This window comes from Idiotropiscis lumnitzeri, chromosome 1, assembly GCF_059441095.1.
Source record: "Idiotropiscis lumnitzeri isolate Australia: NSW breed Sydney's pygmy pipehorse chromosome 1, RoL_Ilum_1.0, whole genome shotgun sequence".
NCBI lineage: Eukaryota > Metazoa > Chordata > Actinopteri > Syngnathiformes > Syngnathidae > Idiotropiscis > Idiotropiscis lumnitzeri.
The window spans coordinates 21,373,475-21,397,061 of NC_142391.1; the positions used below are offsets into that span (position 1 = coordinate 21,373,475).

Here is a 23,587-nt window from a genome sequence, read left to right on the forward strand (position 1 = left end):
TTGATTTATTTTTTCATTTATTTAGTTGAGGAGCTGTTCGTACAGGTGGACTAAATGAAGTGTCTGTGAACTCGTGCAACATTTCTTAACACATCATTATCAAATGTGCTCATTGCCAAATGAAGTGCACAGTCACACTTCATTGTGACGCTCACACTCCATTTTATCACTTCCAAAACTGCCACAAAGCGAACCAGTGTGTTGCGCTTGAGGCCACGCCCCTACTCTCCTCTCCTCTCTCTGATTGGCCAGTCAAGTTCCGCGTCAGGGTTGCATTTAAGTGCCGCGGCACTTCCTCCTCTGGACTTGGAAAACTTTTTTTTGCGGTGGCAATCATGTCCGACCGAGGAGCCTTCGACACCAACGTGGTGACCGTGACCCGCTTCGTCATGGAGGAGGGCCGACGGGTCAAAGGTACCGGGGAGCTCACCCGGCTGCTTAACGCGCTGTGCACGGCCGTCAAGGCCATCTCTAGCGCCGTGCGCAAAGCCGGCATCGCTCACCTGTAAGTACACGCCCCTACTTGCAAAAGACTATATTTTTAGGAATTATTGTTCGTGATTGATATGCGTTTGGACCCCATTTGGAACATCCACGTTGGCAGAGACCGAGCAGGAGATTCTGGTTTGGCACGAACCAATCAGGAACCGCATACCTGAGGCCACGCCCACTCCAGCTTGTAATGCACTCAACAGGCTTCATGGTTAAATCGCGTATGATATTGATCAGTTAACCATTTAACTACTTGCAGTGTACAATATTGACTTTTTAAGGTTTTAGTGTTGTGCACAAAAAAAAATCCATACAAATATTTTCTAAGTACTGAGTGAAAAAGCTACTCCAGTACTAAGTAACTTCCGCTTGATTTTTATTTCTAATCAGTGTAACCTTAATAGACAAACATACAATAGAAATGTGCAAAGTCCCAAATGCCCAACAATAAAATTTTAATAATTTTACTTTGTATTTAAAAATATTTTAATGTTGAGGTCTTGAGGCAAACTATTCCACTTTTAGTTCAGGTCATCCTGATCTGACCAGATGATCGGAAATCTGAGACTTCATTTTCACATGCTCGCTATCAGGTTAAAAAGAAACAAGTTTTTAAAATTCTCGTAATTTTTAGAAGTTAGAAATAAAGTTGTGCTATCTGATAATATGTTGTATATTGTATTCATTTGCCAGATGATATAAACCGCCATCCATTGTTATTTTTCGGTGTGGGGTATTGGGAACTCGGAATCGGGTCAACTGTAGTGTACAACTCAAGTAAGCGTACCTAATGTTGCGTCCACTGAGTTGTCCGTCTTTCCCTGTGGATTTGCGTGCGGACAATTTGAGCGTTGACCCCCTCTCCCATCCTGTGTGCGTGTTTGTTCCCAGCTACGGCATCGCGGGCAGCACCAACGTGACGGGCGACCAGGTGAAGAAGCTGGACATATTGTCCAACGACCTGGTCATCAACATGATCAAATCGTCCTTCACCGCCTGCGTGCTAGTGTCGGAAGAGAACGACAAAGCCATCATCGTGGATCCTGACACGAGGGTAGGACCGTGTGAAAACATTCAATTTGACCTCCACAGGGATGAGCCAAAATGTCTTCTCCTCAGGGAAAGTACATTGTGTGTTTCGACCCGCTGGATGGTTCCTCTAACATCGACTGTCTGGTCTCCATCGGAACCATCTTTGCCATCTACAAGAAGGTACTCGCACCCGGCATACGACATGTAGATTTGTGACACACTAACGTCCACCATGTTGTCCCGCAGGCCTCAGACGATGGCGAGCCTTGCGAGGAGGACGCCCTGCAGCCCGGCCGGAACCTGGTGGCAGCGGGCTACGCCCTCTATGGCAGCGCCACCATGATGGTGCTCTCCACTGGACACGGCGTCAACTGCTTCATGCTCGACCCGGTCAGAACATGCTCAGTCCACAATATGATGTGACTAGGCGGGGCTTTTGGCATAATCTGGTGTGGATTCAGATTTAGACCCTTTTTGTGACATGGACAAATGTGGCTCCAGATTGTTTTCTTGCGTACTGTAAGACGGCGACAACTCAAAAAGATGAATTGTGATTTGGATTGAAACAATTCTGACTCGGGTTATATCATTTTGTTACCTGGACATAATGAGTCAAACTGGATCAAATTTGTTGTGGGTTCATTCCTTTTTATTCCATAGACGTGCACCAAAATATATATACCAATCGATTTGAGATTAAACGAGGTTTAGCGTCCCATCCTTTGTGCAATCTGAAACGTGATAAAGATACAAATCAATTTAGTTTATTCTGTAACTTGCAATATAGACGAGCATATTTGAAATAGATTAGGATCAAATTCGGTGTATGACACAACTCAAAAATAGGTGAAATAATTATGATTCAATTCACTGTGGGGCCAGATTTAAATACATTTCTATGAAAACAAATTGGATCAGATTTGGTGTCAATCCAGATCGGCGTTAATGTGTAACATGGACAATTTTGTGGATCAAGATGCACATCACTTTGCAACAGAAATTGTGAACGGATTTTGATGTGGATTTAAATCTTGGCCTGTTTGTAACATGGTCAGAACTCAAATAGTTGTGAGCCAAATTGGAACAAATTTGGTGTAGCTCCAGATCATTTTTGTATCTTGTAACATGGACATAATGCAAAAAGATTTGAACCAGTTTTGATGATTTTGGAAGTAGCTGTAGATCACTTTGTGATTTTTCATCACCCTCAACTGTGAATCTGGATGTGGAGTCAGAATGTGCACCCAGGACATTTTTGTAACGAGCAGACGTAAATAAAAGAGTTGTAAACTGAACTGGATTCAATTTGGTTTCGATCTGGCTCCTTTTTGTATCTTGGAGATAGAGTCGTCAAAAAGTTGACATCCAACAAAATTCATTCCAATTGAATGTAAATAAATGATTTTCGTTCTTTGTACTTTTCAGGCCATCGGCGAATTTATCCTGGTGGACCGGGATGTGAAGATCAAAAAGCGCGGCAAGATCTACAGCTTAAATGAAGGCTACGCCAAATACTTTGAGCCGGCTGTCACAGAATATTTGCTGCACAAGAAGTTTCCTCAGGTAATGTTGACATAACTGCTGGGCAAAGCTCCAGGAAATAAGCTTGTGAAATTAACTCCTTCTAACTTTGCTTCCTGTTAGAATCTCCGTCACCATCCATTGTAGTTAAACTTGTACAGCAGTGCCTTGAAATACGACAAACATGATTTACGACTTTTTGAGTATGAGCGGTCATTTGGCCAATTTTTTGTTTGTATTTTTGCACAGTCCCAAGATACGACTCAACACACTTTTTAAGTAGCACTTTGGTAAATTGCGAAAAATCATCCTCCCAAAAAGGCTACAATTGGTTTAGTGCCACTCCCGCTGGAAGTTTACTGTCAAACAAAAGAAAGACAATTCCACTTTTATTTAAAACAGTTTTCACGACTACCTAAAGAAAGGTCCCACTAGCTTAATGCTAATTAGCATTAAGCTGTTGTGGCACTTTCAACTTTTACACAACAGACTGAACACAAACGGCTCGGCAACAACATGTAGCCAGATCCCGTAACAGTATTCACAGTGGAAATGCAACGATTAATCGACACCGAATCAATTATCAAATTAATTGCCTTTTTGTCGTCAATTAATTATTTAGAGAACTGGTTTCAGTTAGAATTGTCTAAATGGTTGGAATCTCAGCCTCTCAATAGTAAATCTCAGATTTCTGTTGTCGTATCTCAGTGTGAGTCAAAATAAAACATTTGCCTGCATATGCTTTTACTTTGTAAAACAAACATTTTTGCAAATTCTATGGACCAAACTATTAAATGGATCATAATCAATTCATGTTTGTGCATTTTCAGCCTTGTCAATATGAAATAAGATGGAAATCAAAACTCTTGTTAAATCTGATGCATAGATTAATGATTGGATTAATCAATTATTTTGATAATTAATCTGCTGCTAATTTTTTTCAGTTGCATTTTTTACTCACTCATTATTAGCAAGTGTCTACTGCTAACGCACCTGAACTACCTGCAGGACAACAGCGAGCCCTACGGCGCCCGATATATCGGCTCCATGGTGGCCGACGTGCACCGGACGCTCATGTACGGCGGGATCTTTTTGTATCCTGGCAACGCAAAGAGCCCAGACGGAAAGGTGAGCGCTCACAAGGATTGTAAAGCAACAGCTACGAGGGCTGAAGGGCCAAGTTGACGCTGCAAATTGCCACCTTTGGAATGAGTATACTCTTTTACACGGAGAACCTGCAAAACCGGCATTAAGTTACTTCCTTCAAGTTCCTTGCCGCTGATATTCATACAGAGCAGCGACACCGTTAAAAGTTGGGGAAAATGCATCGACAAAGCCAACAATTTTCCATTTTTAGAGGCAGTATCAGAAGTCTCTTTCACACAGAGATGCTGCAAAATTGGCATTTATGCAAATTTGCCTTTTATAGAGGTTCTAGCCAAGGCAGGATAGAACCGAGACTTTGTGTCCTTTCATGCTATAATGCCAACCTGTTAACTTTCCGTCTTCGGGGTTAGAGTCTCTTTAACACAGAATTCCAGCAAAACTGGACACATCAGAGTCAGCTAATTAATTCTCTTTTCCACGGACGTGTGATGATATTAATGGGCGCCCTTTTTCCCGCAAGCTCCGTCTGCTCTACGAGGGCAACCCCATGGCCTTCATCATCGAGCAAGCCGGGGGCGCCGCCTCCACGGGCTTTGAGAACATCCTGGACATCCAGCCCCAGAGCATCCACCAGAGGGCGCCGGTGGCCATGGGTTCCCCCGACGATGTGGCCGACTACGTGGCCGTCTGCCACAAACAAGCCGCCAAGGCCAAGTGACCTCAGGCCCGTTTGCCGTCCAGCGCTCAGCGGAGCAGAACACTCTGTCATTGTGGATGAGCTTTTAGTTCACAAGCAATATGTCTGCGTTATGTTGAATGATTACATACATGTTTGTCATTGAAGGACTTTAAGAAGAAAAATACATTCCACAAATAAAAAACACAAAAAATTGTCCAAGTATGAAATCGTCAGATTGCTGTTCGATGCTGGTGTATCCATACTGTATTGTAACAATTTTGTTTTATACATTAACATTTGTTGCCAGTGTATTGATATATTATATTGATATGTGAATACATGAAAATTGATATTTGTTGCTCATGAACAACACAATATTGACATGCACCCCTCATGTGTATCCATGACAACGCACATCAACATGCAGCTGAAGGACCGAAACTTGAGCAAAGTTCTTTGTGATGCTTCATCATATGAACAACTGTTTAGAAAAATGGAAATAATAAACAATAAATGTCGCGAGTCACTTGTGTCCTCCTTTTAGCACACTGGCACGGTTCATGTTCATCCGTGAAGACGCCGGTGTTCTCCGGTTACGCTGACATTTAAGCTCAAAGGTTAGCAGAGGGTCAGGCAGCCCCTGTGAACATTCTTTTTTCACATCTGAGGCTACAATTTTCACTGGATATCTGTGTAATAGTCAAAAATAGATAAAAAGAGACCCGTCTGTTCCGGATTCAGTGCTGCAATTTTGCAGGATGGGATCTCTTTGTGAAAGAACCTAGGGTGAGACTGGCGTGTGACGTTTAACAACAAGGACAGTCTGCCTCCATTCACCGGGTTCTGTGTAAAATTCAACCTGGTTTCTCATCCAACAATGACAATGATATTTTACAAAATGTAAATATTGAAGATGTGAGAAAGTAATTTTTGCTGACTTGACTGGGTTCTGTGTAAATCCTGTTTGTGGCATTTTTGCACGATCTCTGTGGGAAACAGGCTGTTTTTTCCAGGCGGGGGATTCTTTTGATAACTGTATGAAAAACATTTTAAGATTTATATTGGATTTACTAGACAAACTTTTTAACAACACAACTAGGAGCAAGTCACTGCATCTGACACTTGACACCACACACACACAAATAGATCCCCCCTGAATCGACTCTCACTTTGCTTCGTCCCTCACCTGAGTCAGGACTCTTCGTTGTTCCGGAAAGCACGATGTCGGACCAGTCGACCTTTGACACGGACGTGTGGACGTTGACCCGTTTCGTCATGGAGACGGGCCGCCAAGCCAAGGGGGCGACAGGCGAGCTGACGCAGCTGCTTAACGCCATGATGACCGCCATCAAGGCCATCTCCTCGGCCGTGCGCAAGGCCGGGCTGGCCCACTTGTGAGTACCTCATCATCTGAAACGCAAAAAGGCCACAGGATAGAAAACGTTCAGAGAATAAAAATATTTTTTTGAAAGGAAGTTGTAAAGTGAACAAAACATGAACTAAAGTGGATTTTGTTAAGGATTGAAAGTCGTAATGAGGGCTGGACAGATGTGGATCTTTTTTAAGTCGATGCTGAGTCAGATATTTTGTGAAATATAACCTGTTAAACGGACGTTTAATTAAAAAAATATATATATATATATATACATATATATATATATATATGTATATATATATATATATATATATATACAATAAAGAAGTGAACTTTAGGCAGAATATTTGACTGTTTACATTTTTTTTAATTTCCTCAATTTTATTTTGTCAAGCAAGCAGTTGCACAAAATAAATTCATCTGGATTTAGATTTTTTTTAAGTACCGGTAGACTAATATATATATATATATATATATATATATATATATATATATATGTATATATATCCAGCGGATTTTATATTGTGCAATCATTTGCCGAAATAAAAGAAAGAGAAAATCCACTTATTTTTTGCAGATTTTTGTGGAGCGGGTGTTTGAATGCCATTATCATTGTCATGATTTAATGTGTTAAAAGAAAAATATGCGGATTGTTCGCCAACTTTGTCTTGTGTTGTAATATGTGTAAAATGAATATGTAAACAAAGCAGAATTTTTGTCTCAGTGAAGCTCCACAAGTCTTCAACAAATGTAGGTCATGACACTCAGAGGCCACTAGATGGCAGCATTAAAATACAAATGTAAAATGTCAGCATGTGGACCTCAATTTTGCCACCTGAAGTGACTTTGTTCTGGTTCCAGTTGTGTTGATGAGATTGCATTGTACGGCAACGATGTAGTTTGTGGCGCTCATATGCGAGTCAACATTGAAATGTGTGGTGAGCGCAGACAAGGCTTGGCGGGCAGCGTGAACGTAACGGGGGACGATGTGAAGAAGCTAGACGTGCTGTCCAACGACCTGGTGGTCAACATGTTGAAGGCCTCCTACGGCACCTGCTGCATGGTGTCCGAGGAGGACAAGGGCCTCATCGTCACGCCCAAAGACAAGCGGGTCAGTGAAACAATACTCGGATCTGTGAGATACACACACATGCATGCATAAGCGCACTCACTGTATGCAGTTGGACTTTTTTTCCAGGGTAAGTACGTGGTGTGTTTTGACCCTCTGGACGGCTCCAGTAACATCGACTGTCTGGCTTCCATTGGCACCATCTTTGCCGTCTATAAACGAGTGAGTCTCTCCTAGTTCACTTTGTATGTCATCTTATCTGTCCATCTGTTATAGATCTCACTAAATGTAATACATCCAGCCATCCACCTCTCAACACATTTAACCTGATTTTTTTAAAACAATTGTAGTAGCGCTTTGTGGCCGTAAGGGGGAGTTATTGTAAAGCTGGTAAGGGCCATGAGTCATTTGAATTGTTTTAACCTTCCAAAAAGGCGAACTATGAGGGATAAACGCACATTTGTACAATACAATACATCTTTAGTCAGATAGCGCTCTCACAACAGCTGAAGCTGTAACGAAGCGCTTTAGAGAAGTTTAACATAAAATAACAATAATACAACAGAAGGCATACCATGAGCGTGCCTTTATAGATTTAAGGCTCCAAATATAACTTGTAGTAACTTTTATTTCTTTTAACTTTGATCTTTCATAAGGATTTATAATCAAAAGGCGTTAACAGCCTTTGTGCAACTTCACTTGAGCAGCGAGCCTTTAGCATGCAACATAATACAATAGTAGTGCAAGATGTCAAACCGAAGTTTCATTTTATACACACACATATACATATACAGGTATCTAAAATCTCTGTATATTGATGGTCCCCTCAGGTGACGGAGGGTGAGCCCACCGAGGAGGATGCCCTCCAGCCAGGCAGCAACATGGTGTGCGCCGGTTACGCCCTCTACGGCAGCGCCACCTTGGTGGCCCTCAGCACCGGCGCCGGCCTCAACTTTTTCATGCTGGATCCAGTGAGTAAAAAAAAAAAATGGCTGAAATAAATGCTTCAATACAGCAACGAAATCTACTTCTTAGTTCTACTTCAATACGAGACTTCCAAAAGTGCTTGTACTTATAAAATAGTCTTTTAATTATCTGCAGTACAGAGTGTGAGGATGTTTGCTACTTGAGATTACATATTGAGTCCGTTTTTTTGTTTTTGGTCGACAGGCCATCGGCGAGTTCATTCTGATCGAGAGAAACGTGAGGATTAAGCCCAGAGGGAAGATCTACAGCTTGAACGAGGGCTACGCAAAGTACTTGCATCCCTCCGTCAATCACTACATCAACCACAAGAAAAACCCAGAGGTGAGCAAACTGAGCTGCAGCCAAACATCTGCCTGCTGACCGACTAGCTGTCTGTCTGTGGCGGAGGTGTTGTGTGTGTGTGCGGGGGTGTGTGTGCGTGTGTGTGGGGGGTGTTGGTTGAGGTCACTTGTTCCTCACAGCAACTAACATCCCCTTCCTGCCCACAAAGTGCACACTCAGCACTTTTTGGCATCACGCAGCATGTGATGCAAGGCGGCGGTCATGTGATTGTACAGTGCGCTGATGACTTGGAATAGATCTTGTTTCAAGCCGTAGCTCGCCTTTTTTTTTTTTTTTTTGTGAACGTGTTGGCACAATTTTTTTTCCATTTCCTTTATTTGAGTTCCTTGCAACGATTCAACTGAGAAAAGAATGTGCATAGTGTATGTTAATAAAGATGACATTTAGATTGAATATATTTGTTTGTGTGCAAGACATTCATCTGTCATTGTGTTTATTTTTACGGACTGTTTTGTTTCATTTTATTTTTATGTATTTGTCTATGATAATTTTATGCATTTGTCAATGTTTTCCTTGTACTTTTTAATTTAATTAATCTATTTTAGTTATATTCCTTTTTATTTTCTATAATATCATGTTTAAGGTAAAAAATCTTTATTTTTAAATATATTTTGAATTGTTGTTTTATTCAATCATACATTATTTTTATTTTCTGTTTTATTTTTAATGTTTCAAAATATTGTTTTAATCAATCATTTATATTTTTTATTTTATCATATTCTTTGATGCTTTTAAATATGTTTTTGACAATTATAATAATTTCCATATTACATTTTAAGTAAATTAAAAAAAAAGATTTTTTTGATCAACATACATTTTTGTATTTGTTTTTTTATATATATATATATTTACATTATTCTACTTCATGATCATAATATTTAAAAAATATTGTTTTATTCTATTCCTACTTTGAGGAATTCTGCCCAGCAACAGTTCGAACAATTCTGCAGATTTGGTGCTTTGCTGTGCTTTTACTTTCGTTAACTCCAGAAAACTGCAAACTTCAACTTATATTTAATTGGTAACAAAATTGTGACGATGAGTGTCATAAATGATTTTCTCCTCTTATAAAAATGTCACTGCAGCCATTTTGAAACCATCTTTTTTTAATCCCAGTTCCTCTGCAGTGTACGTGCGAGTGCGTGCGCACGCGTGCGTGTGTGTGTGTGTGCGCGTGTGCCTGTTTTCAGGAATTAGTCAACACATTTGGCCTTGGCATGTGACGCTTGCAACGTGAGTCAGTGAGCACATGACTGCATTGCATCACACGTTGCCTGGAAGTGTCCACACAGTTTGAAGTGTAAAGTCAACTTTTCGCTACAGCATTCATGCTCAAGTCTCGACATGGCAGGAGTCAGAAATCTTAGATACTCAGTGAGCCATTTTGTAAAAACAAAACTAAAACGAAAACACAGTGTTGACATCTAAAAGGAGAGTAAAACCGCATACCTCGATTTAAATGTACAATTTGAGGAAGGGCTCATCCGTTACAGCCAAGTACTTTTTTCTAGGCCTAAAAACACTCAAAAAAGAAAAAATATAGTTTTTTTTTTTATTTACCTTTTTTGGGTAGGCTAAAAATACCCAGTACACTACAAAATAGTTTTAAATAAAGGTTAAAAGCAAGAAACTGTTTTAAAGACTACACACACTTCATTTGAATCTGGTCGCGTTCATGAACCACAATGTTAGTGCTTCCTTTTTTTTTGCCTCCGTTTAGAGTAGATGCCACCGAAATGGGCTTGATCCCAAAAAACAAAAGTTGACAGCACCAAAAATCGCATGTTTTACAGGCATGTACACGACACGCGCCTGGGTAAAACAACAGCCTTAAATATGGATAGGTACATACAATACGTGTGCTAATGACAATGCTAAACTCATTTCCGTGCTTTCACGAAGTAATCATGGCTCAGCTTTAGAGAACAGGTGATCCGTGATTGGTCCTTACCTGAGCAATTGTGATGTCATTTTCAGTCAACAAAAAGTGGCAAAATGGCCGCCCCTTGACATGACTAAAAATGTGGGTATCTTGCTGCTTAACTCATATTCCACAAACGCAATATGAATCAGAAGGCCGTGTTTCAACTGGTGAAGGCGCATAGAACATCTTATTGCAAAGAGTATCTTTGAGCTGACTTCCCCTTTAATGTTGGCGCTTTGTGTTGCGGGGTAAAATTTACTAGCAGGCCTACTCTGTGGACTTTGGCTTGTTGAAGTGAGCTTGAGCGCAATGGAATGTCAGCACACTTCCTCATATTCAGCTTTGTGCTGATAGAAATACAGACAGCAGATGCTTTGGAAAAAACAAACAACAACAACAACAACAACAAAAACTGCTGCGACCATTCTGGGCTGTTGTCATTCCAAAGTTGAAGTCCTGAGCACTCTTTAACGTACAGTCAACTAACTTAACAAAATGTGGCAAATAAAATGGTAAACAATGTTTTTAAAAAGATGATTCAAGTTATTTTATTTCCACGCCCGGTTAAAATCTACTGTCAAACTAAACAGACAACAAGGAGACTTCCACTTATTTAGTGAATCAAACAAGTGCCAAAACAAAGCTTAATGCTAACAGACAATGCTAAACGCCATTGAAATGCTAAGTGTTAGCATCGGTAGTAGCAGCTTTTGAGGGAAGAGAAGTTTGAACTCTTGAAAGGAACAACACATGTAAGGCAAATAATAGAAGAATACTCACAGGAATATATATATATATATATATATATATTCCTAGTCCTCAGTGAAGAATGACATACACAACAGGATCTTACAGTGAAGCTTAATTGTCTTAGAAGAAGTAGTAGTTCTATTCTTCGTTTTTTTGTCTGCTTGACTGTACTATTATACTGCCTCCCACTGGCCAAGGTCGGCACATCGGCAAGAGCAGCACGATCGGCAGGAAATAGTTGAGTATTTTGTATTTCTTCGGTTTTGGATTTTTTCATGTCATAATTGTGTCATTTTTTTGTCTAATATTTTTGTTTATTCAAGTATTTTTGTGTATTCGTCAAATATTTTAGCATTATGTTTTACCTTAAAAAAACGTTTTGTTTAATGCTTGGGAAATTTTCTTAGAATACTACTATGTTATTTTTACCATATATCTTTCATGTGATATTAGTGATTTTTATCAAATATTTTTCCATTTGTCCAATATTTTGATAGTTTTTCTCATTGTATGTTTTTCTTGTTCTTGAAACATTTATGTCTGGGTTTTTGAAATTGTGTTTTAGGGTATATTTGTGCAGGAAGTTTTATTGTTTATTTTTTGTATTAAGAAAGTATTTTCATCTTTTATTTTATCATTTTTAACCGATTCGTTTTTTTCTGCTTTGACTTTTTTCCCCCAACGTAATGTATCTTCCTTGTCGTTTTACTAAATTTGGAGTTTTCTGATGCTTTTGTGAAAGAACAAAAAAACATTTGTCACATTTTTTAAATTATCTTCCTGTTTTGGCTTATTCATCTCTTATTCTGTGTTGAACAGGACGGCGGTACGCCGTACGGCGCGCGCTACGTGGGCTCAATGGTGTCCGACGTCCACCGCACCATCGCGTACGGCGGGATCTTCATGTACCCGGCCAACCAAAAAAGCCCGGAAGGGAAGGTAAGCTCCACCTTCTGTGGCCACAATAACTGCTTTAATGAAAGAGGATGATTTCGAGTCCCATGAACTGTACAGAAACTCCCGCCAGGTGTTTACGACAGTGTGGTGCAGTTTTACTTTGTTGACGAAGGTGCCGTATACCGAGTGTGACAAGCAGGTGAAATGGCAGAAGAAACGAGAAGAGAAAGAAGAAGATGCAGAAGTAAAAGTGACAGCTGGAAGGGGGAAGGTGTCAGGCAGGGCGATAAGTGAAGCTGATTGGCCGACAAGAACAGGGGAAAAACATTTCACTTTAGAGATTTACTTGTGGCCATCATACAGATTAACCCAGTTCAAGGCTGTCGCTAACCAAAACTGCAGCACATATTGCGATGTTGAAAAATTCAGTTACAGATTTGACTTTTCATACGTAAATCCATTTTTTTGTCAAACTTGACGTCCATCTTTGTTTTTTTTGTAGCTGCGTCTGCTGTACGAGTGCAATCCAATTGCGTTCCTTGTGGAGCAGGCGGGGGGCGTGGCCACCACTGGCACCCAAAGGGTGCTGGATGTTCGACCCCAGGCCCTCCATCAGCGGGTGCCCTTTGTGGTGGGCTCGCCCGACGACGTCAATGAGTATTTGGCATTTGTCAGCAAGTACCAGTAGAGACTTTTTATCCAGTATACCTTCGGGTTTACGTACTTTGACCAATAATAATGAAGAAAATTTGAAGAAAATTTTAAATGAAATTCCAAATTTAGTAATTATTTTCTTTTAGGCTAAAAATACTTGGGGAAAGAAATGAAAATGCTGTTTTAAAGCTGATTGTTGTTCTTTTTCTTTTTGGTGAGTTTTGCTTCACCACCCAAAGCCAAAATTTTATGATTTTTTTTCTATGTAATAATGAAACATTTTTGTCAGCTTAACTTTTGTGTTCTTGGTGCTTTCTGCAAAAAAACCTTTAGTTTTTCAGCACAATTTTATGATTTTTTTACAACTGATCTCAATTTTTTTTTAGAATTTGAGAAAAAAAATTTTCTCAGGAAAGATACCATTTTATAGCCAATTGTTTTTTTTGACTCAAGAACATTTTTTGGCTTGATCTCGTAATTTAGTGAGTTTTTTTTCACCATACTTATTATTTTTGCAAAACAGTCATAGTCTTCCGCCACCCATGTTAAAAGGTGGCATAAGTGATGGGGAGTGACTTTTTAGTCAGTATTCTCGTCATAACTTCTTTGTTTTTAAACATTGCAAACTTTACCTTTATCCTTTGTATAACATTTAGCATTTTCTCTTTGGTAGATAATCTTCGTTATATAAAAACATATTTAGGGCAAATTTTTTTAAGTTTGTATTATAACTGGAATGTCTATTTATTGGTACACTGGCCAAATTCAGGGTTCTAAATCTGAATTGCTTAAAACATGTTTTTAGCCCAAAAATAAATAAAAAAGTTTGCCTGGAATAATAAAAAAAATTTAATGGGCAACAAACACAAATGTAGTGTTTCACACCTTTAATGGTCAACATCAAACATTAGAAAAACAGACCTTTACAAGAACAAAAGAATTTCCCACTCACTGAGCAGCATATGTACAAACAATAAAAGACAAATAAAATTTGTTCAATAAAATTGGCTTGAAACTGGCGTCGTTTCCTTAAAAACGCTCATTTGTTGGCTAAAATCAAAACTCTCAACACCCAAATGTTACATTTTGAAAAAAATGGCTACAACGGCGCTCCTCATCAGACCAGCGGATAGCTGGCGGCGGTGGCGATGCCGCAGTGGTTCTTGCGGTCCTTGGCCATGTAGATGTAACCTTTGTCGCCCCACTTCTCACTCCAGCTGCAGGATTAGCCATAACGGGTAAGCGACGTGGCACGAATAACGTTAGCGCTAGCATTTCAGCACCCACCTGTTCTTGACGATCCAGAACTTCCTGCCGTCTGCGTCTTCACCCTCAAAGCCGTAGCCCACTACCAGCACGCCGTGGTCCAGCTCCTCACTGCTGCACTCCTTCTCAAAGTAGATGCCTGAAACAAAACAGAAAAATGCTTTGTTTGATCATTTTTTCTTGGCATTACGAAACATCTTTTAGTAGCATTTCTTTTTAGGTTAAATGTTTTGCTTCATTTTTCTACCCCCAAAATTTGCTAATTTAGATTTTATTTTTAAGATAATAAATTTGAAAGAATCTTTCATTTTCAATTTTTTTGTGGTCTCTGAATTTCTACCAAATCCCCCAGCGGTGCCCAAAGCCGTGAACCGACCCGACTGGTAGAACTGGAAGGACTCGTGTCCGGCATCGATGGCCACGGAGACGGGCCCCACGGAGGCCACGGCCTTCATGAGCGCGTGCTCCTTGCCGCTCGGCACGTCCATGAAACCCGTGTCGTTGGCAGAGTTGAACGTCGGGTCGTAATGGCACGGCTGGTCATCCTGTGGAGGGGAGATGGGGAAACCTTGGTTACCGTGACAACGACAACACACAGATGGGCCAGGTCATTTGCTGATTTTTATTAAAAAAAAAAAAAAAAAAAAATTATATATACATTTTTTTTTTCAGCCAAAAGACACATTTTCAAGTTGGATTAAATACATCAGGACTGCTATGACCTGAAAATACTCAGTGTCGGGCGGCTGCAAGAAAAGGCGGCGAAACGTACGGTTCCCAAGTATGGGTAGGCGTCCTCCGAGTCCAGGCCGTCATTGTCCTTGATGTACTGGAAGGCCTGGTCCATCAGGCCTCCGTTGCAGCCCTCGTTGCCTTCAGGCCGCGAGCAGTCCACCAGGTTCTGCTCGCTCAGAGACACCAGTTTGCCCGTTCTACGGAAGTGTTGACCCTCCAGGGCCCCCGTGGTGCTGAAGGCCCAGCATGACCCGCACTGGCCCTGCACATACATGCGCACACGTCAAGAGCCAAGAGAACATCTGTGGTTAGCCCGTCTATGGTATTTGCCATTCACTGTTAGCCTTAAGCTATCAGACTTTTTTGTTATGACATGGATTAACTGAACCATCTGATGTCATCTTTAGCCTTTTAGCATAATTGCAGGAGTCGTTAAAAATAAATAAATAAAAAAAACACTGTGCTTCTGATTTATGTACCGTATGTTGATTCACAAACATCGAAGTCATGCTAAGATTAAAATGAGGAAACTGGAATCGCTTTTGCGGAATTTGTCGTTGTATGTTCCTAAAATGCTCCAAAATAACTTAAGACATTTATGCTATTAGGGTAACAATAAAATAAAATGATTTGTTATTCAACACACAGCAAACTACTCTTTCAGAAGAAGGACAATTCCTGCAATTTCTTGAGATGACAAATGTGTGATTTTCATTTATGATAAATACTTTGATGCGCTAAATATATTTCAAACATGTCTCGATCTAACGAACATGCATCTAACGCAAGCTTTGCCTTGATTTTGGACAACAGTGTGAGCAGAAGTTTCCTTTTCATTTCCTCAAAGTTATGTCACATGAGCGTCCTAACATTTCCTGATAATGCAAAGGTGAAACAGGTGTTCGGAGATTTTTTAAAAAATTGTTTGTTTTTTTGTTTTTCTTTTTAAATAGGGTCTCACTAGATCACAGATTTTCACCTCCATCCTTCACAATGAACAGCTTTCACTATACGACCAAGTGTGGCTGATTGGATGGGGACTACAACGTGGTAGGCTAAAAGTGAGGCAGATAGTGGTGAGGTGACTCGTCGACTACTTAAATTGTCGACTAATCTTGGCAGCCCTAATATATGTACATGCATTAATATATACACACACACACCGCATTGGCATTTGGATCCGCAGCACATGGATGTGTTTGTGTCAGCTGTTACATTATATGCAAAGGGCACAAGAAGGGAGGGCGCGCGAGTGCACAGTGCAGATAAACAAACTACCGCTATGGCAGACATCTTATCTTTAACGCTGAGCTAAATATTGACTCTGTTATACAGCAGTTGCCACACGAGTCGCACACAAACACGCACATTGAATCATGTTGATTAAGGGGCTTCAAACACTAAGATATTTGGGTTTGAAACATTGATTTTGGTGACAGTCCTCCTACAGAGCTATGAAAGGTAAGCAAATTATTAGAAAGAGCTTTCAGTAGACCCAAAATACAATGTTTTTTTTTTTTTCCATTTGTATACATATTTGATCATTTTTAAACATTTAAATATTTCCAGTGGTGACCGTCACCAAAATATTAAAAACAGCTCTCAACGCAACCACAATATTTCAATAAATAAACATTCATATTAATAAATTATGATTAATGTTTTATAAATGTTACGAAAAGCATTAGAAACAGGTTGGGGTGCAACAATTTTCAATCAAATTTAGTATTTTTTCTCATTGATGTCCAGACTAATATCTGTAATATTTCACAAGAATAATTGCTTAAGTGAAGTCATTTTTAACTTACTGTTGCAACAGCAAAATTCTCAAACATTTTTAGAAAAAGCTTTCTGTTTTTGCCGCCCCTCATCCCCCAACACACACCGACACACCGACACACACACACAAGTCAGTCAAATATGACTTGATCAACTATGGCTGTTGGGCTGGAAATTGGTCATAAAAATGTATATTACATTCAGCAAGATAAGTGGGTATTTCAACACTTTCAATTTCATTTGGACACAAGTTGAAAAGACTCAAAGACGCTTTCCCGTTCCATTAGGACTTGATGGCAAATTTCCCCATGGTTGAAATCCACCCCCGCCTAATCCAAATCATACCCCAACCCCAGAATTGCTTACCTGGTCCTTGACGGGGGTGACATAGCCGTGGTCTCTCCAGTCCACCGAGCGCGGCGCCTCCAGGAAGTTGGGCTCCATGAAGTGCGCTCCCTTGAACTTCTTTTGCACCTTGCCGACGCGCTTGTAGCCGTTCATGATCTGCCGGAACTCCTCATGAGTCTGAAGACGAGCGCGGATTAGTCAAAAGGACATTCGTGGTATGACTTCCTTTGGATGACCGTGGCGTGTGAAGCGTACCATGTCCCCGAAGTGGTTCATGCCCAAGCTGTAGGTGTGCTTGCCCACGGAGTGCTCCAGGTTGTGCAGCTCAATCTTCCTCAGGTTCTTCTCCCACACCATCCTCCTCCAGCCTTCCTCTTTCTAAAACGATGACGGCATCGAGTCAGACGTTTCTCAACAAAGCCCAGGTGCATCAAAATAAAACTAGAGAATGACATTTGTGTTCATATTGTATGTGCATCTGAATTTGGAAGTTTGAATAGCTTAAGAAATATGGAAGCAAAAAGAACAAAAAGTGGGCATAATAATAAAGGGCGCCCATTTTGCCTTTCACACATGTTGTGGTAGCCCCTAATTCTTTCATTTCCACATGGTACCTGGTGGTACTGCTTGGAGTGCCAGCTCTTCCACAGGTCCCAGTGCTCATCCAGCTGAGGGTCCAAGCTGGGGGCAGCGGCGGCGGCACACAGGCACAAAGCCAACGTAATGAGAGGCAACATGCTTGTGGCTACCTGAGAGTACAACAAAAAAGATTAAAAAAAACTTCTCACATGCAATTACATCTTTATCGAGACAGCTTTGATGACATTTCATCATTATTATTGCTCACCGTCTCTGATATTTTGACCTTTTAGTGTAACTTGAGGCGACAATGCTGAGTATGTTTAACACAAAATGTGTTTCTACATCAATAATCATTAAAATGCAGTTTTCACATAATTTTAACAGTAAGAAAAATAGGCAGAGGAGCCCCCCCACACACACACAAATAGTCACAGACCCAAGGGAAAAAAAGACACCTGTGACTATTGTTTTATGTTGTTTGCATGTGTTGATGCTTCATATGTGGAAAGCAGAAGTAGTTTTGATCAGTTATAACAATAACTATGATGCAAATTTCTCTAAGCCTGTCTTTAATTATACATGTTAGACAAAAAGTAATATTTTAACAATGATTAAAACATTAGTAATTTAACTTATTATAAATTAGAATAAGTATCGTATTTTTTGGTTTTGCTCAACGGCTCGTGGTGCACCAGGTGTTCCTAATCATGTGTCCGCTGAGTGGACGACGAAAGCCAGTTGAGTTTGACTTAGAACTTCCAGAGCATCCGCAACACATTCCAACAACAACATTCCCTCGAACATTCATTTCGCTCCATTTAGTCTGTCGCCGACATTCAAATTGAGCAGGAAGCATACAGAACAAATTCCAGTATAATATGGAAATAGACATTTGAAATTAAATCGGACAACACCAGTTTCGAAAGCGGAAACGGGTTTCGGGTTGTTTTTTTTCTTCCGGTTTCCTTTTTTTTTTTCCCAGTCACGGGATCTGCGAAGGCGAGCCAAGAAAAAAATGGGCCATCCAAATTAGCGACGTGGAAAACAAAAAAAAACAAATATCTTAACGTATTTTCTCACCATGTTGACGCTCTTTTGCTCCCACGCAAACGTGAAAACTGGCAAGTGCCTGTTGTCTTTTGTTTTAGCCGAATGACCAACAAAAGGCAAGCCGAATTGAAGACAACGACGAAAACTATCCAACAATTATAAAAACGTCGATGTATTTATTTTGGAAAACTGAATTCCGACACTTAAATACAAACGTCCCCAGCGTAGTTCGTCACCCCTTGCTATTGTTACTGTGCAACAAATCCACATGCTTACGTAGACAAATAAAAGGCGTGTATCAGGCTGAAATATTGTCGCAAAGAGAAAATAACTCTAAAAATTTAATCCAAATTAATTAATAGTCATACTTACTTGCAGCCCTTTGATATGAACCTAATGATGGAGGGAAAAGAAGGAAAATGATCCTACTGCAGTGGAGCCACACAAAGTTTATAAAGGCTTTGAGTGGCAGTTGAATCCCCGCCCAACAAGCTCTCTGATTGGCCTGTTTCTTGTTTGTGCCATCTCGGAGGCCAGCCCTTTGCGTGACGTCACATTGGATTCACGTAATTCCTCAATGGAATAACGCGGTGGAGAAAAAGCAACGTTTAATGACGTTTGTCCCCTTAAAATGACATAAATTAAAACAGTTTAGTCATAGCATGAATGATAAATACTAGTGTGTCGTGTAAGCTCTTTCACTCGTTTACCTGCGTCTCTTTGTTTTTTTGTTTGACACGAAATAAGGTGATAAAAATAGGAGTGTGCGCTTGTTATCTCGTCCGAGTACGCCCAATTGCTTGCCCCGTTGGAGCAAACAGCAGTTTCGATAAATAATAGTCAATAATTCAAACAAAACAAAACATTCAACGTGTTATCATAAAGTATAAGAAAGCAGGTTAAAGTATGTGAACTTTGAACTCCCGTCACAACAACACTTGATATTGTTGCTGATAAACAATTCCATTTGGGAAGTCAACTGTCTGTCTTTTGTTTTTTTGTAGATTAGCAACGTTCTTAGTTGAAGATTGTAAACACGTGGAATGACGTTTCAAAATGAGCAAAAATATCAATATTTTTTTGTCTATGTTCATGATTTGTTTAAAAAAAAACAATTTTCATTACTTAACATTCTAATCATAAACGAGCATCAGGCTAACCTAAAACATTGTAAAAAAAAAAAAAAACATTGTTACTTTGAAATATTTGTGTTTATCAGTTGTTGAATTCATCAAATAAAATCCCCTTGATAAAATGTGTTCTTTGCAAAGATTTTTGCTAATTTCCTTACTTTAAATACTTTAGCTCAAAATAAATGAACGTAGAGATTGTAATCTAAATAAAAAACATGGAAAAAGCACTTTAAAAAATCACGAAGAAAAAAAAACAATTTACTGCTGAAATTCACTCTCTTTCTTTTCACCTATTAACTTGCATCTGCGTGAGTAAAATTTTTAGGACAAGTGACCTCAATTTTGACGTCTTGGAATTTTGGCTCGAACGAGCATTTGGTGGACTTTTTTTTTGAAACATTTCAGTTAATAAGTTGAGATACTGTATGTTGAGAAATAATTCAATAATACTCTTTTACTCTAATTTGAAGGTGTTTTTTTTCCTTGCAATATCAAACAAAAACTCCAATTTTTTCAATCAGAGACCTCAATTTCTCTGAAACCCATCTTCCAATTTTCCAAATTTTTGCTGCTTACTCGACTCGGGTGAAAGTAGCAAATCCAACCAGACTTTGCATTTTGACCCATTGTTATTTTTGGCAATCCTTGTCACGTCTTTGTTTAAATTAGCAACTTTAATTTAGCAAAGCATTTAATTTTTTTGTTTATTAACAGTTATGTTATCTTAGTATGTTAGGGTTTATGTGATGTTATCTTAGTATTGTAAACAAGTTAAAAGTGAAACTTGAGACTAAAAAGTGAACAATAACCTCTTGGTATTATAACTTGTCCTTTTTGCTACATCATGCATCATAAACAAAAAAAAAGCTTCTGCTGCGAATAAAAGTGTTGAAGTAATGTTCGCGTCACTGTTCGCCGCTTGCAGAAGTCAGCGTCTTAAATTCATAGCGTGATGACTGAGCACTTTTTTTTTTGAACAGGCACAAGTCTGGACAACATGCCCGTGTGAAGAAAACCCACAACAGGAAAGAGCTTTTTTTTTTCTCCTTTAAATTATGCTTACTGGACATGTTTGCTTTCTTTCGTTCATTCAGTACATTCTTCACGTGTCAGCTGAGCAGGTTATCAGGTTAAAGGTCAGAAGACCACGTCTACACATATTTGTGGCACTAAGACCACCAAAGAACTCAATATAATCAGTAATGTGCAGTTAAGGAGTCAAAATAAAGTCAACAGACCATATTTTATTCTATTCTATTGTATCCATCTATTTAACATATCATTGCATTTATAATCTCATTTCCCTCATGGGATGACAATAGTATTATAGCTATTCTATCGTTCAAATGTGATTGGAGAACACTCATATTTGAATGTATTGTAATACAATAGTCATGTATAATAAGTATATACTATTGCTTTGTAAATACTATTACTTAGCTATATTACAATTCATCGATTGTCACATATAATGTAATACAGTTGAGATTTTGATTCCAATTAACTTGATACAAAAATGGTATACAAATTAAATATAAAAAAAAATGCAATAAATTATCATTGGTTTTAAACTAACTCAAATACTGTGTAATCTGTTCTTTGTTTTAAATCCAGTTTTGTTTTCTGATGCTTGGACCCTGTGAAAATACAGTGCCACCTGCTCTAAATGTAACTATATATATATATATATATATATAAACACACACACAAACAACATTCAGGTAAGATTTTTTTAATTATTATTATTAAAAAAAAATATTACACTATAAAGAACTGAGAACATGCTGGAGGAAGAGAACATAAATAGAGTCGACATAGAAAAAAATACAAATTTTCTTTTTTCTTTTAAAAGCTGGTTAAATTTCTTTTCCGTTTTGGTCAGAGACAATGTCGCCATTACATCAGAAAAAAAACACAAAAAAAACGTAATTCCCTTTCGGTTCTGATTTCTGATTTCATTTGGGTGCAATATTGGACAAGGCCGAGGTATGTTTAAAGCCACGCAACATTGGCAACAGTTACACAAAAAAAAAAACAATGAACCTCAGAGTTTTTTTTTTCGTCATACATTCAATCGGCATGGAAAAAAGTGACATACAGGGAAGACAAAAAAAAAAAATCAAGCAAAAGATTATGTGAAAGTGTGGAAGGATAGAAGCAGGAGACTTCAAAAACATGATCAACATGTAACATTTAGCAGCTTTCGGGCTGTTTTCATGGCCCAATGAGGAGACAAAAATGGAGGAGAATCACAAAATGGAGGACATGTTGATGACAAAGCAGAGGACGGGGAAGACAAAATGTTTTTTTTTCTGTAAGTAAAGGTGCAAGATGATCCAGAACTGTTGAATACACACATCATATTCTCGCAAATTCTCGCAACTGTGAAGAGACCTAAAAATGGTGGCAAGTAGGTGGGATATTTTGAAGAAACTTTTTTGAATAAAAATTTTGTAGATTGAAGTAAACTGTGCTGATAAAGAAGATATGCACATTTAAAATATAACAGTAACATTGGACAGCTTGCATTTAGTTCCCTTATAAGTGCTACAGAGCAAAAAAAAGTTTTTTTCTTTAAAAAAAGAGAGAAAGAAAGAAAATACTAAATTTGATCATTAACAGGACAAGATGAAAGTTGCAATTTTTTCAAATTATTTTTTTTTAACATATTTTTGGGGGCGTACGTCTTCATGTGGTTTCCAGCCTTTCAACATATAAAAACTCACTTTGAGCAAACCCTGACAACCCCAACAAACACTCGACTTATATCCATTTTGGCCTTTTTTTTTTTTTAAAGTAATTGTAGTGTTTCGTGCAGACAAGGCACACCTGCTCTTATTTGTGCTTGGGGAGGTAGAAGGCCGCAAAGGCACTGGGAATAATTGCTGTGGCGGGACTGACGAAAAGGCCAAGATGAACGTGCGGTGATTACTGAATCACTTTGGCTGTGGAATTAATTGACAAGATGTGCGCTAAACAGTGTAAGACGTACATACATGGATACATACATAGGACATAAAGGCTGTGTTCACATTTGTCATTTGGTTCACTTCAAACGGCCTTATCCTTTCACACAGAACCAAGCCAAGTTAGAATATTGCAGCATTGGTTCACAAGTTTACGCAGACTTAGCGTCACGCAATCATAAAATTAAACGTCAACACAATTGCTTTCGACACCAAAAATATTTCCGAGATAAGACAGAACAGAAAATCCAGCATTTTTTTACCTGTGCTTTTTCACACAGAGAACAGCGTAAGATAATGTCGCGCGTTCCCACAGCAACACTGTGTCCCGCAATCAGGTTATGACTACCAAATTACAAGTGTGAACACAGTTTCAAAAGCAGCACAAATAGGTGATTAAAAAACAGAATCTCAAAGCCCCTTCCACACTGCCGCAGGCGTAACGCTTTATTGGCACACAGTCATTGCGGCTTCATGCAATCAGAAATGGCGCCGTTAAATTCGTGGGTGGCTTTTAATCACCCCCATTCCGCATCTATGGCCAGGTTGAAACAGGCTTCTGAGGCACGGATTGTGTGGACGCTAACCCCTTTTGCACTTTTTCCCCCCCGGTAAATCGGCGCACTAGAGGCAAAATGGTATTTCGGCATTTATTTCCTGTGTGTTTCAGAAAACACTCATCCAAAGTTTTTGCGCTTTCACGCAACTAGATAATTCGATGTGTGGCGACTTCGCTGCCTGCATCAGGAACTGCGACAATGGCTTTCATCACAAAGGGGCGGGAGAAATGAATGATGGGTGTTAAACTTCACAACCCTGTCCCTGCGTTGCAGAATTCTCTTACACACAAGCTATTGTCCCACCACTCTTGAGGCTTCGATTCAACTTCCAAAGACGAT

At 39.2% G+C, this 23,587-nt stretch overlaps 3 protein-coding genes across 5 annotated transcripts; 2 read left to right on the top strand and 1 right to left on the bottom strand.

Annotated features, from left to right (window-relative positions):
- The first annotated feature begins 226 nt into the window (after positions 1–226).
- Positions 227–5,353, top strand: LOC148343665 (fructose-1,6-bisphosphatase 1-like). The gene is made up of 7 exons (XM_088289194.1): positions 227–505; positions 1,384–1,546; positions 1,612–1,704; positions 1,771–1,914; positions 2,950–3,087; positions 4,054–4,173; positions 4,673–5,353. The coding sequence occupies exons 1-7, from the start codon at positions 336–338 to the stop codon at positions 4,868–4,870; spliced, it is 1,026 nt and encodes a 341-aa protein (XP_088145320.1). The 5' UTR covers positions 227–335; the 3' UTR covers positions 4,871–5,353.
- A 650-nt stretch (positions 5,354–6,003) lies between these two features.
- Positions 6,004–12,935, top strand: fbp2 (fructose-1,6-bisphosphatase 2). Its single transcript, XM_088289229.1, has 7 exons — positions 6,004–6,225; positions 7,155–7,317; positions 7,405–7,497; positions 8,106–8,246; positions 8,446–8,583; positions 12,098–12,217; positions 12,678–12,935. The coding sequence occupies exons 1-7, from the start codon at positions 6,053–6,055 to the stop codon at positions 12,861–12,863; spliced, it is 1,014 nt and encodes a 337-aa protein (XP_088145355.1). The 5' UTR covers positions 6,004–6,052; the 3' UTR covers positions 12,864–12,935.
- Positions 12,936–13,701: 766 nt separating this feature from the next.
- ctsla (cathepsin La) lies at positions 13,702–19,091 on the bottom strand. Of its 3 annotated transcripts, none has more exons than XM_088289163.1 (8): positions 18,958–19,091; positions 17,572–17,702; positions 17,213–17,335; positions 16,976–17,134; positions 14,868–15,092; positions 14,472–14,640; positions 14,117–14,234; positions 13,702–14,046 (listed from the first exon to the last, which is right to left on the bottom strand). In XM_088289163.1, the coding sequence occupies exons 2-8, from the start codon at positions 17,692–17,694 to the stop codon at positions 13,947–13,949; spliced, it is 1,017 nt and encodes a 338-aa protein (XP_088145289.1). In that variant the 5' UTR covers positions 17,695–17,702; positions 18,958–19,091; the 3' UTR covers positions 13,702–13,946. The 3 variants fall into 3 exon arrangements, with proteins under 3 accessions (XP_088145289.1, XP_088145298.1, XP_088145280.1); XM_088289172.1 differs by having other exon boundaries at positions 17,572–17,706; positions 18,962–19,072; XM_088289154.1 differs by lacking the exon at positions 18,958–19,091 and adding an exon at positions 18,620–18,787 and having other exon boundaries at positions 17,572–17,706.
- Between the last annotated feature and the right edge of the window lie 4,496 nt (positions 19,092–23,587).